At 37.0% G+C, this 20,311-nt stretch overlaps 1 protein-coding gene across 7 annotated transcripts in view; it reads right to left on the bottom strand.

Moving 5' to 3' along the window:
- Positions 1–20,311, bottom strand: part of NETO1 (neuropilin and tolloid like 1) — a 166,844-nt gene that overhangs the window by 43,995 nt on the left and 102,538 nt on the right. For 3 of the 7 annotated variants that reach the window (XR_016213873.1, XM_051851106.3, XM_051851105.3), the window contains exons 8-10: positions 13,253–13,366; positions 7,686–8,244; positions 6,677–6,751 (exon numbers count right to left, since the gene is read on the bottom strand). Coding sequence is in view for 6 of the 7 variants with exons in the window: in XM_051851106.3 (XP_051707066.1) it covers positions 6,691–6,751; positions 7,686–8,244; positions 13,253–13,366 (734 nt within the window). In the remaining variant the exon portion in view is untranslated. Of the gene's footprint in view, positions 1–5,068; positions 5,812–6,676; positions 6,752–7,685; positions 8,245–13,252; positions 13,367–18,574; positions 19,675–20,311 lie in introns of those variants that run through there. The other 4 variants (XM_002713649.6, XM_089304983.1, XM_051851104.3 and 1 more) reach the window with 3 other exon arrangements.

Here is a 20,311-nt window from a genome sequence, read left to right as displayed (position 1 = left end):
TATTCTTCATTGCTGCTCTTTACAAATGATACATTTACTCCATGCCAATTATCAAGTGAAGTTTGCACATGATTTAAGGTAAATTGTTTATTTTTATATAATGCAATATATGATATAAAAATATCTTCCAGTGCATGGTCATTTGGTGTTCACACACTGAAAGATGGAGAGGAGGTGTCATCATACACATTTTTACAGATGAGGAAACACAAAACTATGGGATTACAGTTCCTAGGTATCAATTTATTTTAGTCAGATGTTTTGTGTTTAATACTGATGGGGTTATACTGCACATTGGTAAAGACCTCTGGCTGATTCTGCAGCTAGTCAACTTGGTTTCAAAGTTCAACCCACTGCTCCCTTTTGTGTGATTTTAGAAGTTACTAAAGTCCTCTCTGGTTTCCTCGTCTGCACAATAAATAACAACATCAATAAATGTTATTATTCATAGGTAGCTAGGATGACCAAGGAAAAGATTACATGTAAAACACTCACAATGAGTTTTGAATGTAGTGCTCAATGTTTGTTAGTCAATAAACTATAGTAGAAAATGGATTAAAAAACAAGACATATTCCTAGGCATCTAACAGTCCACCAGTTATTCTTCCTAATGCTTGTCTTTGTATTACTTTTATTTTTCTCCATTCCACTATCATTCAATTTAGAATACACACATCTATTAGAGGATTCTACTACAAGTATTCTTTTTAAACTACACTTTGCTAAGAAAATAAAAATATCCACCTTTGAAAACACGTAAACTCTTTGGATAGCATTCCATGCACTCAGTGATCATAATATAAACTCCAACTCTTCTGTAGTTCCACTTCTCCTCCTGTCTACTTCCTTGGTTCAGCCAACTCAGAGGAACTCTGAAGACTATACCTGCTCTAATTACTCCAGGTGGACATTTCTTCATTAATTGTTATTTGACAATGATGCCCATCCTTCAAACCCTGCAGGGAAGGTCAACTATTCACAATGCTTCTCTTGGTCCTCTTCAGATAATTTATCCCTAAATCTCTAACTTCTCGATTATGTACTCCATCCATGTTGCATATTCTTGACAATTTAGTAAGTTTTATCTTACATGGGAGATCATAAAGTTGGCATGCAGTATTGCATATACTGCTTTTCCAGACGATCACCATGGCAAATGATTTCAGACTTATCTATCCTTATGCAGCTCTACTAAGAGTCACACCTAAAAAACTCAATGATTGTGTTCCCTACTAGATTGCCTTCTTTACTGTCATTCCTAAAAGACTTGAAGTTCAGTACATAGATTGTACAGGCTCAGAAAAGTCTGCTATACTGAGAGCTAGCTTAGCTCATGGGAGAGAAAATAGAGTACAAATTTTATAAAGAAATATTTTAAGTAATTTGTACATTATGTTTTTGTTCACTGTTAAATATTGTGTCAGTTATATGTGACTATGAAGAGAGGGTACAAAAATATTTCAAAGAATAAACCACCATTAAGGAGCCTCCACATGTGGAGAGACGGTGGAAGGCGGGTGCAAAGGGCACATGCACCACACTATTATTAGGGAAAAGAAGGAGCAGATCAGCTGTGAACAACTTACTGCTTCAGAAACGAGGACCTTCTGGAAGGAACCCAAGAAAATGACAGAGTATGGAGCAAGTTGGGTCTGCTTGCCCTTCCTCTGAAGAATCCAAGGGCTTCTATACTAGGAGATACGGAACTGGTGGGTCTAGGGTGTGTCTGACATCTGTCATCTATACCAGTTATTTTTATTAACTGATTTATTTGAATGACAATTTAGATAAAGAAATTGTGTTCAATTTAAAAAAATTTATTAATAAATGAATTGAGGTAATTCTAAATTCACACATATCCTCACATTTATTGAACAGGGGTACATCTCTAGCTACTGATACAATAGAGTCTTGTTTCACTACTTTATTTAAACCTTAAGAGATGGATGGGGCATAATACTTAAATATGTAATAAACTAGAATTAAGTTTTTAAAATTTCTTTTACTTAATTAACAACTTCTTGGCCAGGTTCTTTGTGTTAGACTACAAAGTATAGGAATGCCAGATGCGGCAGAGAAACCAGCTCACTTCAGGACATGCTGTTAGACAAACCCAAACTCAGTGTTTGAATTTTAACTGTTCATGATTCAGGGAATGTTAAGTTTCTTTGATTGATTTAGCTTCTCTCTAGAGTTGGAATCTGACGTGACTCATTCTTATAACTGAAATACTCATGAAAACTTCATGATAAGTTATTATTTTTTTTCTTTTACTGCCAAATCTTCAATAAATTGTTTGCCTTTAATAAAGATAATAGAAATCAGGATCATATTTTGCCATTTACTATGGTATTTTGAGGTTGAAGCAAACATATTCATGGGGTTTTTTAGAAGCCATAAAATTTGAGGAACACAAATTCCTAAAGGAAAAACAGAACAAGCTGATATGGTGGCTCTAGTGAGTATCCAGGTAATGTCAAAGACCTAACTTTATTAATGATTGATAATCACAGCCAAAGAGTCAGTTAGGTTATCTGAAAGTTTTTTGGAACAAAAAATAATGTGAAGCAGAAAAAGTAATACATCCATAATGTGGATTATTTTCCTTTAAAATTTCAAAGACATTGCTCTCCACATTTGTCTAGAGCCACATTTTAATTATCAAAAGAATTCAAAGTTAATTATGGAAAATATATATCATATAAATCTGTTTGTCAATGTGATGCATAGATTGGTGTGAGTATGAAAACAGATATAAAAAGCCATATTTCCAAACCAGCACACCAACCCTGTATTAGGAAAGTAAATAGACCTGGCAGAAGCATGAAGCTTAGTTCAGGGTTTTCTAGGAGTTGTTAATACTTAGATACATCACCAAGTTTCTGAAAAGTGAACTCAAACATAGAGAAGTAAAATGGAAAAAATATCTATCAAATTGAGTGGGATAAAAAACTATTATAAATATCTTATTGAACTAATAAAGCACTTGTATTTGTACTATTTTGAATTCACTTTAATGAAAAATTAAGTAATTTTAAAAATAACTTGAACATTTTGCAGTATATCATTCTTTACCTACACGTGTCATTTCTTTCTGACTGTGGGTCAAATGTTGGTATTCAGGGCACAAGGTCTGATGGACCTGGACACTAAATAGAGTTTTCATATCTCGATAGCTTTCAATTCTGGCTTTCGTACAGGCACCTCCAGGGGCCTCCAAAGAATATATCTCAACTCTGCTGGAGTCCAGTAGCCCACAATCTCGTGCCTAGAGGTCACTTCCATGGGCCACAGGAGGCTTCTGAGATGCTGCCTCCCCATCATCATTTTCTTCCTCACCAGTGAATCACTGAAAATATGTTGCTAAATAGTTTCAGAAATCATTGTGTGAAATGGTTTTTGCTTTCCTATGAAGTTGTTGTGCAATATATATCTTGTAGCAAAAAATAATGTGAAGCAGAAAAAGTAATACATCCATAATGTGGATTATTTTCCTTTAAAATTTCAAAGACATTGCTCTCCAAATTTGTTTAGAGCCACATTTTAATTATTATATTATATATATTACATATATATGTATATATAGGCTTTCCATCCTTGTCACACACTTAATTTCATTTTGTGTTTCTCAAAAAAGTTTGCATTAGTGGATTTCTGGTGCAAATATCTGTAAAGCAGAGGGTCATCAGATCAATGGCATCAGGGATGCCATCAGCTCACTGAGTGAGGTGGTGAAGATAGATGTCTTGTGGCCCACTACAGGACACATGAATGCTAAATCATTGCTTAGCTGATTTTCCTGTCTTAACGGCTCTGATAAATAAAAAGTTGCACGTGTCTTTCATACTGCTTGAGATTATTAGTTAAAAGTGAAAGGGATCCTATGAAGATTTCTAAAGAGAGAAAGCAACATGTTATATGGCTAATCACTTCCAAAAATAATCTTCAGGGTACGGATTTCGAGCCAAATAGTATAAAAGTAAGCAACTAATAAGTAAATAAGCCAAGCCAAATTAAAAAGGCTAAATTTTATCCCAAGTACAGTAGCATAATAATGAAAAATAATCTTTATTTGTCATCATTCATACATTTTTTTCTATTCACCAATTAATCAAATTCATGGGAATGATTTTTATAGGTGAAATTTTAAAGTATACAGTATTCAGAAGTGCTTTGATAACTCTTTGACTTATCTATTATAAAATTATTATACTTTCTATTTTCCATTTTTAAAACACATATGAAACTGAATTGCTGATGGAAATATATGACAGTAATTTGGTTTGCAAAGTTGGCTTGAGTTGCAAGGTCCAAATCGTGGTAGAAGATACTGCTTTGCTACTTGGAGGACAGAACTGTTTGAAGCTATGTAATTCAATATTTTTGACAATGCTGGTAAGCAGATTTAAAGTAGTTCTGGCACCTAAAATTTATGTGCAAGAATACACATTAAATGATTTAAAAAATATCCACTCACTAAATCAACCTTTATGGGGTATGTGTATACAATTCAACAGCAGTTTACTGTAATACGATTTTATTATATTTGTATGAAACACATCATCATCACTAAGCTTTCAGGTATCATAGTCTGTCTGAGTATCAGAATAATTCATAATGGTATAATTTAGGTCATAAAAGGATTTGTTATTTTAAAGAATTTATAAAAGACTTTAATAATCTAAAAGGAGGAAATATTCCATAAAATTTTAGAAATCAAGTATTTGGGGAAGTAAACCTCACTACTAGAGGACACTGTATTCCCTAAACTGTGGAAATCATGGATAGAAAGTGTGCACTTGAGTAAGTCAGTTTTGTACCACTCTAGTAGAAGAAAACATTTCTCTTAACTCAAGTTAGGAAATATTATACATTTTATATATCTTTATATAAAAAGTTACAAGTAGCAAGCATAAGACACAAAGAAACAGAAGAGTAACAGCAGTATTTGAGAATGCATGCTTTTTACAATGTGTCTAATAAAAAGGATATTTTCCCAACTCAAATATCCAGTACGGACATGCAGGGTATTTTCTCAAACTGTCAATTCAGTCATATTGCTAAGTGCTTAAAATCAAAAACATTTCTATAGTAGGGTATGAATGGCAAATACCTGATTTCAAAAACTACTTCTGAAATTCGGTATCTTCCTTGATAGAAAACAAAAAGGAAATTTGGAGAATATAGGAAAGACCAAAAAATGAGATTTTTTTTCTTATTGCAATCTAGTAAGTTTACTCATTACTTTTTGCTGCATTTAATCATAATATAACAATAGATGTGTATAGTCCATAAAACCTCTAGCTGGTGTTTCCATGGTCCACATTTTCACTTTTCACTGTAGTATGTTCAAAATCACTCAGGAACGCACTATTCTCAAGCAGTCTATATAATGAAAACAATGTACATACAACACAGGTTCATCCAAAGTTATGTGTTTTTTTTTTTTTTTCACATTTCACACAATGTACAATTATATAACAAAGACATGGAACAACATAAAAACAAAAGTGAAACCGACAGTAAAAATAAAGTTGGGATAGTCTTAATCAGGAACTAATTTCTTCTTCAAGTTTCCAGTAAATCTCAAAATGTATTTAAAAACTAAGGAGCACTTGGTGGCCAGCAACCAAATTACGAAATGAACATGTCACTGTGCAGCGGGGATGTCTTGCCGAAGGAATAACAAATGTCTGTAATTCTTAAGTTTGGATAAAGGCAGTGGAATGAATTTAGAAATATGTCCACTTTTCACAATTCACTATAGAATTTTCTTTTCACAGTCCCCATGTTTGTATAAATAGTTCTTCTCTGAAAATAAAACACAGATAAAACATTTTCTCCCAATGGAAAAATGCATACAAATACACCAGTTTATCAAGGTAATATAGAGCACAGAAATGCATTCACCTAATTCAATAATGGTTGATAGACTTGAAGAGTTTTGAAGAGATAGCTGTCAAGCAAATTGAACTGGAGACAAATTAAGCTAATCTATAAATAGACTTACAGGTGCAAAAGGTAAAGCCATTGTGATACCCAATGACAAAATGGATGCACACATAGACAACTGCTAATGATGGGACTGTTTTACCTTATCAAGCATTCAAATTTTATACTATAAAGTTTGACATGACATGCTGCATTTGATTTTGATGACTTACACTACTTATCCATGCAAAAATAAAAGGGCATCAATTGTGTCAGCATGACCAAATACTTAGTGTTTGAGTAGAGTGCTGCCAAATTATATCAGTAATCATCAATTTTACATACTGATTTCAGTTATATTGAGACTGAATATTCTATTTCTTATTTTTGACAATCTTGTGTTTTTCCCCCAGGATTTGTTTGAAGAGAGTTTGTTTAATTTAGTATCTTTACCTCAAAACGTGTAAAATTCGGCTTACTAATTTGACATCCGTTTTAATACATTTAAGTGAATTTTTTGATGATAGGACTGCTAACATTTATTTAAAAGACATGTTTTCTAAGAATCATCTCTCCAAAAGCACTGAATCAATTGTATTTCTAGTTATGAAACGATACGGGACACAGATTTCAAGAAATAATGGATAAATACAACATTCCCTAAAACACTACAAGACAATTGCAACAAAACAAAACAAAACAAAATACAGCAAAGTGGGGGAAGGAACCAAGGGCATTTGCTTACCTTGAATTTTCTTTTTAGACCCTAGTTGTGTTGTATTCAGATTCATGTTTGCTTAGAGACCCAATGAGGCAGAACCTGGAATGTTATGGCTATTTCATTCAACAAAGTAATATTTGCACAGAAAATAAACATATGCACACAACTATTTTCTTTAAATGCATTCCTGAAACTCATGAAACTAAGGAAATAGACCAGCATGCAAAACGTATTATATCAACTAAAATTATTTTAGTTTCTGAGAATGCATAATGAATGGAGAAATTATGTAAATTTATGAAAGAAACTAAATGCTAGTACACATGCAAAACAAAGCATAAGTAGACTGGAGCTTGGAATTTGAAATTTTTTTCCTATATTTAAATTTTCTCAAAACTTTTACAAATTTTAGGGAGGAAAATAAATATTTTTACTTATTCTTGCTACATTTATATATAAACATTTTGTTTTATAGCATACCATGCTATCATATGCAATTTCAAATACAAGTATAATGTGATATGTGGAATAAAAGTATTTCCATTGTCATACCAAAAAATAAATACACTGTATTGCAAAATATATTATTTTTGCATAAAATTATTCAACAAGATGGGTTGCCCACCTTGGTAAGGCAATTTTTCCCAAATACAATCATTTCATATTAAAAATATGTAAATATTAATGGGCATGAGATTCATGACCACATAGAAGCAATTTAGCAATACGAATCTATATTATTAATTAAATATCATTAGTTTTGTATAAATAATGATTTGCATACATGTAGAAATAAATGAGATATCTTTGGTCTGTGTGTGCATGTGTGTTCACACGTATCATGCACACAAATTGGATTTAGGAATAGTACGGGTAGCACTGGAAAGGAAAAACGAGAGGGAAAAATTGAGACTGTGGTTTAGATCATTAATTAAAGGGAAACTGAACTATGAAGACAAAATAGAACACAAGATTCTGGAAGCATTCCAGTCCTCAGGTTATAGTTGTCATCAAAAAATCTATTGATACTGACCGCTGGACGGCTTTGTCGTGCCGGGACAGCCTGTGACTCGTGGTGGGCACCTCCTCGATCTCATCGATGTCACAGGCATCTGCAGCATCTTGCGAGTAGTTGTGTTTCATGACAAGGATGTTTCTTCTGCTCATGGGGGGGATGAGGGGTTTGACGGGCTGTGGCGGCATTTCTGTCAGGACGGAAGCATCTCTTGTGCTGAGGTTACTGCGGCTGCCTTTAGTGCTGGACAGTTGTGATCCACAGTGATGGTCGTGAATGCATTTGGAAGATGACCTCCGCAGCTTATGGTAGTTATCAAAGTCTTCTGCCACGTCAGCAAAGTCAGCGGTAGCTCCTGTCCCTCTCAGAGTGCATAACTCATAATGCGGGGGCTCAAACACCTCCTGGAAGACGGTCTGGTCGAAGTCTGACTTCCTTTGCACATACTTTTTACGCGGCTGTTTGATCTGTACAATCACCGAGATGATGATGAGGATGATCACAATGCAGGAAGTCACACCTATCACAGTCCCGCTGGTGTTGGTCAGCTGATCCAGGAGGCTGGTTTTCCTCTTCTCTGCAGATGGACAGAGCCGAAACCACAAAGCAAGCAAGAAACAACCCAGCACACATCAGTAGTGTAGTCAAATATTCACTGCAAACTTTAAATGAAATTAGATGAGAACAGAATTTTTATAGGTTTAAAGTAGCACAACAAAATATTTTAAAACAAGCAAAAAAAATCTCAGTTTTCGCAGGGGATCCATTTTCTAGTTGCTAAAATAGTGTTCCCATTGCCAATGTCCCCTATGCATAATGTATAATCCAATATATAATATATCACACTAAAGATATATTTCTTCAAATGTATTTATTATTAAACATGCATTATGGAATATAATTTTCTAATATCTTTAGCATGAGATTAGAGAATAAACTAGCCATATTATAGACACTAAATTCAATTCTACTCATAATTGTAAGAAAATCTCTAAACTCCACTACTGGAACATGACAAATAAACTATGTAAATAAATATACATGCATATATACATATTTTTTCTGCATCTCTCAATGACAAGGATAAATGAAGCCAATTTAACAATTATACTGTAATACCAGAATGTAATTCAATTCAAATTAATGACAGACACTTTTGGAATGGTAGCATGCGGACCATGTGCACATGTTTCCCCACAACCGGTGAAAATTATTTTAAAAGTCTACCATTTAAGGTCTGATTTAATAAAACTATGGGGACTGCCCCAGTGGTTTGTAGCAAGAGGAGATATGTTTATATAAACAAGTTATCAATTTGCTTAGGGTTCATGACTGTTGAGACTGCTCAGTCTTTATGTGTGCCTTGTAACCTCAGTTCATCCTGATGGAACTCTGCTCAGGGAGGTTATATGAAACAATACATGGGATCCTCTTCATAATTTAAGTCATGGAAAAGAAATTATGCTATCTGAAGAGAAGCAAGAATTAAAAAGAATTAACAGAGTCTTAGAAAAATGTGGCAAATTATCAAGCATACCAAAATGCTATGGGAGTGCAAGACAGACACGAGAGAGAGGGAAAATTCTCTAAACAAAATAGACAAAAAATTCTCTAAACAGGCCGGTGCCATGGCTCACTAGGCTAATCCTCCACTTGCAGCGCTGGCACCCGGGGTTCTAGCCCTGGTTAGGGCACTGGATTCTGTCCCAGTTGCTCCTCTTCCAGTCCAGCTCTTTGTTGTGGCCCGGGAGGGCAGTGGAGGGTGGCCCAACTCCTTGGGCCCTGCACCCGCATGGGAGACCAGGAGGAAGCACCTGGCTCCTGGCTTCGGATCGACGCAGCGCTGGCCGTAGCGGCCATTTGGGGGGTGAACCAACAGAAGGAAGACCTTTCTCTCTGTCTTTCTCTCTCTCACTGTCTAACTCTGCCTGTCAAAAAAAAAAAAAAAAAAAAAAAAAAAAAAAAGATTAAAAAATTCTCTAAACAAAATTCTCCAAACTTCCCAAACCTACCAAACCCAGGAGCATTTCATGTTCAAGTTTAACAAATTCCAAGTAACATAAATGCAAAGAGACACACACTTGGATATATAATATTAAACATGTTTTTTAAAAAAGGAAAAGAGAGAAAAGGCTTAAATAAAAAAGGATAAAGCAACTTATCACACAGAAAGGAGCCCCAATGAGATTAACATCTGATTTGTCATAGGTGGGGGTCAGAAGGCACTGTGATGATATATTCAAAGTAGTGCAACTGAGAACAAAACTAACTGAAAAGAATAAAAACATGTCAAGCAACACTAGCAACCAGAAAAATGACTTTTAAAATTGATCCCAAAGGGCCTGTGCTGTGGCATAGCTGGCTAAGCCTCTACCAGAGGCACTGGCATCCTATATGGGTGCCAGTTCATGTCCTGGCTGCTCCTCTTCTGATACAGCTCCCTGTTAATGGCGTGAGAAAGCAGTAGAAGATGGCCCAAGTGCTTGAGTGCCCACACTTGTGTTGGAGATCTGGAAGAAACTCCTGGCTCTTGGGTTCTGAATGGCCCAGCTCCAGCCATTGTGGCCATTTGGTGAGTGACTCAGGGGATGCAAGACCTCTCTGTCTCTCCCTCTCTGTCTGTAACTCTGCCTCTCAAATAAATAAATAAATAAATCTTTAAAAAAATTTATCTAAATACATTGACAGATTAAAAAAAGTGAAACTATTGCCAATCCAGAAAAAGCTGCCTTAAAAGAAATATTGAAGAAAATTGTTTCAGTTGAAGATGGTTGACTTTAGATAGTAACAAATACATATGAAAAAAATTAAACAAGCAATAAATTAAACAGGAAAGTAAATAAAGCCAACAAATATAATTACGTAAATAATAATGAAAGATAACAATTGCACAATTCTTTTATTTTCTTTACTTGACTTTTTAAAAAGGAATTTGATAAGTATATTTTATTTTTGGAACTACAACTTATAGAAATGTAATATGAAAGGTCTTCAAAAAGTTCACAGAAGATGTGTATTATAAAAAAAAGTTATGTATGGCTTTCAAACATTTTAGGCAACCAAATAAACTTTCACTGTCATCTTCCTGTGAGTTTTTTAAAGTATCTGCATATATTTGGTAGAAACAATGCAAACCAGGTAAGTGGTGGCACAACTGTTATTGGAGTAAGAGGATGATACCAGAGGGTAAAGTAAATCTACAAAACCAAAGACTACAACCAGGACTGCAGGACAAAGTTATCAATACATGCTTGCGCTCTTTTGCTCTCTGAACTTCTTTAAAAGACACTAAATTATATGAAGTGATAATTTATTTTTACTTATTTTTTTTAACATGTAGAGGTAATGTACGAAAACAATAGGAAAAAAGAAAATAGAGCTATGTGGGAATATAATGTTTTATATCTCGCTAGAATTAGGTTAATATAAATCTGAAATATATTCTGAGAAGTTAAGCTATATTTTATAGGTCCTGTGTAATCTAAGAAAGTAATTAAAATAGATTAAAAACCACTAAAAGTGGGGTGGGCGTTAGGAACAGAGGTTCAGACAGTGTCTGGAATGCCTGCATCCCGCATTATAGCTCCTAAGTTCAAAACCCAGCTCTGACTGTGGTTACAGGGCCTTGCAAACACACAGCCCAGGAGGCAGCCCATGATGACTCAAGTACCTGGGTTCCTGTTACCTACAGTGAAACCGGGATTGAGATTGGGCCCAGTGCCTGGATTATTATTGCAGGCATTTAGGCAGTGAACCAAGAGATGGAAGGTCTGTCTCTATTTCTGTCTTTCTGCCTTTCAAATAAAATCGAAGTAAATAAATAAAAATGTTTTCAAACACAAAGTATTACAATGTTACAATAGAATATATCACTTAATACAGTGGACAGGAACAAAAGAAGAAAAGAGGAAAACTGCATGAAACATAGAAAGAAGTACCATCATAATAACAGCATGGAATGTGAATGGATTAAACAACCCAGTCAGAAGACAGAGATTGTTAGACTTTATAAAAAATAAGATGCAACTATGCACGGTTGTAGGAGAAATACCTTCTATTCAAATATACCGGTAGACTGAAAAACGGAGAATGGAAACGTGTAGAAATAAAAGTCACAAGTAAGCTAAAGTGGCAACTCTAGGATCAAATAAATATGTTTTTAGCCAAAAGTTACTAAACATTAAAATATCATTTAAGATATAGCCATTATAATAACACATGGGCTTAATAACACATTGAAAATACAATGATATATAAACTTTACAGAATCGATGAGAGAAAAAGACAATTTAATCTTAAGAGTAAATTGAATGTCATTTCAATAATGGATACAATATGGCATACAATCAAAAAAAAGACAGAAGAATTGAATAACATGTCCTATAAAACCACTAGCTATAATAGGATCTACAGAGCAATCACCTAACAGAAAACACATTCTTTACAAGGAAACAGGGACAAACACCATGTGCTGCGCCATAAAATTAACTCACAGTAACTTGTGTGACTGAAACTACAGTAAGTATGTTTTCCTATTAAAAAAACATGAATGAGAAATCAAGAAACCAGTCTTGCCTTCTGGAGAAAATGAACATGGACTTTCATAAGGTACATGCATTTGCATTTTATTGAAGGCTGACTCATGTCAAATATTTAGAACATGCCATGGGAACAAATGCACAGTGGACAAACAAAGCCAATGGCATTACCGGTGCTGTTTCATGATAATTCAGAGAGCACTTAATTTATTCCCTATCTACTCAGAAGAGGTTCTTTGGGCAGAGAAATGGTGATCACCAGTGCCCCATTACCACAGTAGCTGATCCTAGACCTCCTTTTCTTACTGACTTATGAAACAACAGCTACTTTGACAATGCTTCTCTGTTCCATCCACAGGCATTTTAATAGATAATATTGAACTTCAAGCAAGAAAGAGTTTTTAGTCTATTTATCTTCCTTTGTAAGTTATTTAATAATGGATCAAAATAAGAGTTTATATGGTACTTTCAATTTAACTAAAACATGCAATATTTATACCCCCGCCAAGGATCCCTGTCTACATAAACAAAGGGAACAGGGATATTGGGAGTTATTTTCACTGGGAAGAAAGAGCAGTATTTTCATAGCAAAACTGAAGTGGATCTCAGTGGCTGAACATAATTGAAAGCACAAGTGTTCCTTCAATATATTTTATTTCTAGCTTAGGTGCACAAAGTCCAATGAAGACAAACTGGAAAAAATGAGAGGTGTAGCCAAGGATTAAGGGATATCAAGTATGATTGGGATGTAATGCACTCCAATAAAAGCCTCAATTCCCTCTCCATGGCACGGCAGGCTGACTTAAGTGGATGTCTTCAGTGAGTGTTCAAGTGTTAAGGACAGCCCATTGTGCATTCATGAATGAGGACACCTCTGGATACAGCATGAATAAAGGCAAAGACAAACGCTTGCAAATCAATCACAAGACACACACGGAGCTCAGGAGAGTCACCACACATTCAGTTTTTAGGAGTTTCTGATGCACATAAATTTCCCTCACATTCCACAGGCTGGGGACTTTGCAAAGTTCAAGCACTAATCATTACCTTTACAGTGATTTTCATCCCACGGGTACACACAGTTCTGGAGTCCATTGCAGACCAAGGTGTTGTTAATGCACATGTTACTGTGGCAGAAGAACGTATTGCCTTCACAAGGAGCTGAATACAAGAGAACAAGACAAAGAACTCCATAAGTGATGCTCAGCTGTCAGTCAGTCACAATACAAATCTGAAAATAAAATGACGGATAACAATTTGCCATGGAATTGGTACACATGGCCTGTCACGTGATTCACAGAAGTACTGCCATAGTGGTAATTATTTCTAGAGAGGCTCAGCTATGAAAACAGTGCAAGGTGTCTCCCATCACTAAAATGCAGTACATTCTTCACATGGGCTTCTTTTGTTGCATTCATTTAGCAAGCTTAGTGTCAACCATATGTATAAATTATGCTTCAGACCGAAATTCTCTATGTACATGTGTGCTTTCATTGCATGGAAACAATTAAAATATTCAGATAATCAAAAATATACTTATCAAGTACTAATTTTTTTAATTGTAAACCAAGCCCTATAACATCACAGAAGCATAGGAAAAATAAAGAATGCCATGGAAACTCAGAACCAGCGGAAAATCATCCCTGAGCAACCTAAGGCGCATGTCATCTTATTCATATTTAATATGCATTGTGGTGATGTAATTAGTTGACTGGGCTGCATTCACCATTAGTGAGGATACACACTGGTGGTGGTCTCCAGATCCAATGCAGATGCAGGCACTGGGAGCTAAATCAGATCTCCAACAAGGTATCAAATCGGGATAGATGATTATGAAACATGTGAGAAGTTTAATACAGCAAAGAAAGTGCTGTAAGATTTCAAAATTAAGAGTAATAAATTTTTTACTGTTAGAGTCATAGCACAATTAAAACAATGTCTACAGCAATACTGTGCAGAGAATGATAGTTTACAGATGGCGCTTTAATGCTAACTTGTTTTACTTTTATAGTAACACCACATACCTCATATTAGTCAGGCTGTACACCTCATATTCCTCATAAAATGTAATTTTAGTTTTACATTCTTTCAGTAATAGTTCTGCAACCCCTGTATGGGTGGAAATTCTAGAAAAACTTATATAACATTATATTTAAATTATCCGAGAAACTCCATAAATACATTAAAAAATACTTGAAAAAGTTTATGGAAAATAAAATTTAAAAATACTTATATTTTTGTACAAAATAATTTTGAAATCCACGCACAGTTTTTTTATTTTTTATTTTTATTTTTTGACAGGCAGAGTGGACAGTGAGAGAGAGAGACAGAGAGAAAGGTCTTCCTTTTGCCGCTGGTTCACCCTCCAATGGCCGCCGCGGCTGGCGTGCTGTGGCCAGCGCACCGCACTGATACAGAGCCAGGAGCCAGGTGCTTATCCTGGTCTCCCATGGGGTACAGGGCCCAAGCACTTGGGCCATCCTCCACTGCACTCCCTGGCCACAGCAGAGAGCTGGCCTGGAAGAGGGGCAACCGGGACAGAATCCGGTGCCCCGATTGGGACTAGAACCCAGTGTGCCAGCGCCGCAAGGTGGAGGATTAGCCTAATGAGCCGCGGCGATGGCCTTACGCACAGTTTTTATATAGAATACATTCCTATGAACTTTTTGAAGATGACTCATATATGTGTAAATAAATATATGTATCTATAGATACACAAACACACATATCCACAAACAGATTTATAATTAGGGAGAACTCATGACTTTTCATGGAAAGGATACTAAATCTTAATGCAAAAATTTTATTTGCTTTTTCATATTTTTAAAAATAAATATATTTGCTTGAGTGGTACAGAGAGACACAGACAAGGAGAAAAAGCAGAGAGAGCAAGAGAGAGAGAGAGAGAGAGAATTAATCTGCTATTTTATTCCCCAAATGCCTGTTTAAGGCCAGTGCTAGGTTGGATTGCAGAGGGAGCCTAGAACTCAGTCCAGGGCTCCCACATAGATGGCAGAAACCTGCCAGGTTCTGTATTAGCAGGAAAGAGTCAGGAGCCGGAACTGGGTTTCAAACCCAGACACTAGGAACAGGACATGAGTGTTTTAAACACTAGACTAAAATTCAGGTGTATGGGAGATCTTCAAAAAGTTCATGCAAAAATGTATGATGATTCAACTATGCTTGGGTTTCATACTTTGGTAAATAAAAAATAGTGAATGAACCTAGAAAGTATTTTCTGAGTATGGCTTTACTGTGCTTTTGGGTTCTGTTTTTCAATTCTCATCTGTTCCCCCTGTGGCCACGAGGTGGGGTGCTTGCCCCAGAATTTAGTGAAAGAAATTCTTCCTCAGGGTGCTTAAAACCAGGCAGGCATCTGGAAACGGATGTTTACATCTATATATCACTGCAGCTTTAAAGAAATGAAGTATTTGCCAGGGGACAGCCAAGATAATTTCGAGAAATGTGAACAGGTTAAGGGAAGGCAAAGAAATATTGATAGCCACACACTTAAAATAAAGGAAGTTTTATATAACATGTTTAATAAGGGTTTATAAAACACCAATTTCATAAAATGACAAGTCTAGTCATGGATGTGCCATTGCTCATCAGGTTTGTCTCACACGTTAATAAATATCATTTCAACGTTGAAGTTAGAAGGTTTTAATTTATAATTGCTATTTTAATTCTGAAGCCACTAACATTCATTCTCTTAGGATTAATTCTCTTTCTTTGGAACCTAAAAGGCCACTAGATATTATTCCAGAAATATTAAGCCAAAATTGAAACAAAAACTGTCAGATTTCTCTTGGAAGCACAGATATTTCAAATACCTGTGCTTATATTTAATAAATCCATCATTAGTAGCTGAATTCAAAGTCAAAACTCTCATCACACTGCATCAAGAATATCTGGAAATCCTGATGCTTATTCATATTCTCCTTAAAAATCAGGATATTGGGGCCAGCGTTGTGGCATCGTGGGTAAAGCCACCTGCTACAATGCTGACATCTAATATGGGAGCTACTGTGTGTCCTGGCTGCTCAGCTTCTGATCCAGCTTCCTTTTAATGGCCTGGGAAAGGCAGTGGAAGATGGCCCAAGTGCTTGGCTCCCTGCTACCCATGTTGGAGACCTGGAAGAAGCTCCTGGCTCCTGACTTCAACCTGGCCAGTCTCGGCTGTTGAGGCCAACTGTGGAATGAACCAGCGGATGGAAGGTATCTCTGTCTCTCCCTCTCTCTGTACTCTGCCTTTCAAATAAGTAAATCCCAAGGAAAGTCTGTAAACATCTGGTGCATGCTAAGTTCTTTGGTCGGAGGAGCTCTCCTCACTCCAGCATCACCTGTCCATTTTCACCACAGCTTCTCTCAGCTTCTGCTTCTCAGGTCTTCATTTGACTTCCTTGGCTCAGCTCTATCTTCGTGCCACTGCCACCACTTTCATTCATGGGTCTCCCACACTTACAACGTGACCACAGGGAACTCTATCATTTAAAAGTGAAAATAAGACTGTGCTCCACCATGTTCAAAACATGTCAAAATCTCCTTTCCAAAACAAAGTCTACACACACACACACAAGGAGAGACAGTGAGAGATGGAGAAATACAGAGTCAGACAACAAGATGTCTCCTATTACTTGGTTCACTGCACAAATGGACACAACAGCCAGAGCTAAGGCGGGCAGAAGCCAGGAACCAGGAGCTCTATCAGATTTGCTGTAATGGTGGCAGAAATCCAACCATTGAACTACCACTTGCTGGCACTCAACATGTGCATTTGCAGGAAGCTGGAATCAGGAATGGAGCTGGGTCTTGAACAATGACAAGGGATGCAAGTGTCCCCATTGACAGGTTAGCCACTGCACAAGACTTATGCCCTGGTGCAAAATTTTCTTAATATTCATTTTCCACGGGCTGTTAAAAGACCATGTGTCTGGCTGGCGCCGTGGCTCACTAGGCTAATCCTCCACCTGCGGCGCCGGCACCCCAGGTTGTAGTCCCGGTGGGGGTGCCGGTTCTGTCCCGGTTGCCCCTCTTCCAGGCCAGCTCTCTGCTGTGGCACAGGAGTGTAGTGGAGGATGGCCCAAGTGCTTGGGCCCTGCACCCACATGGGAGACCAGGAGGAAGCACCTGGCTCCTGGCTTCGGATCAGCACAGCGTACTGGCAAAGCGGCCATTTGGGGAGTGAACCAATCTCTCTCTCACTGTCTAATTCTGCCCGTCCGAAAAAAAAAAAAAAAAAAAAAAAAAAAAAAAAAAAAAAACCATGTATCAGAATAACTGTTTTTTAAGCAGCAGAATGGATGTTAAATGCCATCTTTTCACTGAAGTCTAAAGACTTTAATTCCTAAGGAATAATAAAACATTTAAAATGAAGTTTAAGTTTATGGAAGAAAATAACTAAAACATTAGATATCAATTTTGTGATCATCTAATCATGGATTAAAAATTTGAAAACTGGATTAGACAATTTAAAGCTTGCTGCCAATCATCACTTTCATTTGTGCTATTCCAATTAAAGAAAAAGGAATGTAAAACCAAATTTCCCCCAATTCAAATGTTTGCATTTTTTTCTCAAAATTAATGGAAAAATTTCCCTTACCACAGTACTTTAAACAAAATGGCCCTTAGGCTATGAAACTAGAAGAAATGACATTTTATTTGAAAAATGCTGGCCAGAATTGAGGCCAGAAATAGATTTGTTCATCTTCTCTTCATGTCCTTTATCATCTTCATATTTGTTCTCAAAAATCAATGTTTCCAAAACTCTCTGTTCTGAAGTGACCAAGTTATCAGTCAAAAGTATTGAGTATTTTCAAGTCAGATCTATCTTCATCTTTTTTTAATCTAAGAAATTCAGTTTCCAAATTTCAATTTAATCATATACACATTTATTAGATTCTTCACCAACATTCGTGCTAAAATTGCAAATGTCCACTGTTCCAAAAGATATTGTATTAAAAAAAGAGAAATTCATGTTTTGCTCCATTCCACACAAGCCACCCACCCATGACTGTATGAGATGATGCTCTCTCCCGAGCTTCCGCTCAGGATGGGGGCCAGTGTCCCTGATCCTCTGGAGGCTCCACACTCCTCTGCATGGCATGCACTGGACCTCACAAACGAGCCTTTTTGTTACGTGTTGAACATTTTTTGACACTTCCCATGGTTGAGCACAGCCAGCACAGCCATAAATTTGGCTATTTCTTTACACTATACTTTTGAAGTCACCTCTTTTTTTTTAAGATTTATTTACTGATTTGAAAGGCAGTTACAGAGAGGGAGGGAGAGAGGGAGGGAGGGAGGGAGGTCGTCCATCTGCTGGTTCATTCCCCAGATGCTGCGGTGGCTAGAGGTGGGCTGATCTGAAGCCAGGAGCCAGGAGCTTCTTCCTGGTCTCCCCACATGGGTGAAGGGGCCCAAGCACTGGGGCCATCTTCCACTGTCTTCCCAGGTGCATTAGCAGGGAGCTGGATCTGAAGTGCAGCAACAGGGAGTCGAACAGATGCTGGCACTGCAGGTGGTGGCTTTATCTGTTATGCCAGGGTGCTGGCGCCCACCTCTTACTGTTAAGATCTTTTCCAGAGGATGGTGGGAGTTTTCAAAATCATTCAATCTTAATTCCTTTTTGTTTGACAATTCCTCCCTCACATGTGACTATAAGCAACAAGAAACCAGGCTATACCTTCAACATGGAACTCAGTGATTTCCTGAGCTATGTGGCTGAGAGCCATCTCTTAGCACTCTGCTGCTGCATACCTGCTGGACATAATTTCATTACACTTTCTGCCACGACACAACAAGGATACTCATTCTTCTAGTTTCTAATAACATATTCCTCATTTTTATCTGAGCTCTTGCTGGAAGCCATCCAAACCTAGATTTCTATTAAGTCTAGACTTCTAGTAACCATCTGTCTCAGGTAATTTAGGCTTTTTTTCTCTCACATTCCTCAAAAGTCCTCCAATCACTGCTTACTGCCTAATCCCAAACTGCTCCAAATCTTCATGTATTTGTAACAGCAGAGCCTCATTTTCTGTGCCCAGATTTGCAGTTTTCTGTCACTGTGTAACGAGTCCCTGCAAGGTTGGTATCTTTAAACAACAGATTTATTTGCACAAAGTTTCACAGGGGAAAAGCCTGGGACCCGGGTCCAGGTGTAATTGAGGTGGTAGCAGGGGCTGAGGCTTCCACCTCCCAGATTATTCAGCTGGTGGGCAGGACACAGCTCCCTGCCATTGTGTGGGAGACGTCCTCATTTTGCTGCTAGTTGTTGGCCAGGGTTGCCCTCAGCTCCAGGAGGTTACACCACTAATGGGAAGACCATTCACAATGTGGCCGCTTGTGTTGCTCCTCCGACCAGTCTCTGATGATCTCTCTTGTTCAGAGCAACCATCTGATTAGAGCAGATTCACCCCATATCATCTTCCCTCTGACAAACTCAACAGAATCGAGTATCTTATTCACTCCTGCAAAATAGTTTTCCCATAAAAATAAGTTAATCACCTGATGATGTCCCATGTTATTCACAGGTTCTGCTCATCTCAGAGTGGACACTGCATCAGGCTTGTACACAGGAGGTGGAACCTATCATTTCATCGAAGAACTGCCTTCCACGGAATAGTTCAGCTCAATTCCTCTTGGCATATAAATGTTTCCACTTGCAAATTTCTTTATCATAAATAAGTCTATAGCTTAGGCTTCATAGTCTTTGGTTGCAAGTAATATGAGGCTAAATATATGAACTCATTTTCCCAATTATTATAAACAATTTCCACACATCATAAGTGGGAATTTTGTTTTTCATTCATTTTACTTGGATGTTTTTGGCAGAAATATATTTCTCACTGTTCATGTATAAACTAACTGAAGTTTCATTGTGCGAAAGCTGCCAATGAGAGAGGAGCTGCTAAAAAGGTAGAACCTCTGAAATCAAAAGTAGATATTGCTCACTTAAGTTGTTCATGCAGTAAGGGTTGGGTGCCTTATCTTCCCAGGTAGAAAGAACATCCCATGTCTTCTAAGTGACTCACTGAAACTTCACCCACTAGAATGATTTTGGAGATTAATTCATGCACATTAAAACCCTATTTATTATCTCAAATA

The sequence above is a fragment of the Oryctolagus cuniculus genome, chromosome 10 (assembly GCF_051225735.1).
Source record: "Oryctolagus cuniculus isolate XC-2025 breed Fujian yellow rabbit chromosome 10, ASM5122573v1, whole genome shotgun sequence".
In the NCBI taxonomy this organism is placed as follows: Eukaryota; Metazoa; Chordata; class Mammalia; order Lagomorpha; family Leporidae; genus Oryctolagus; species Oryctolagus cuniculus.
This window is presented reverse-complemented; position numbering and strand designations above follow the sequence as displayed.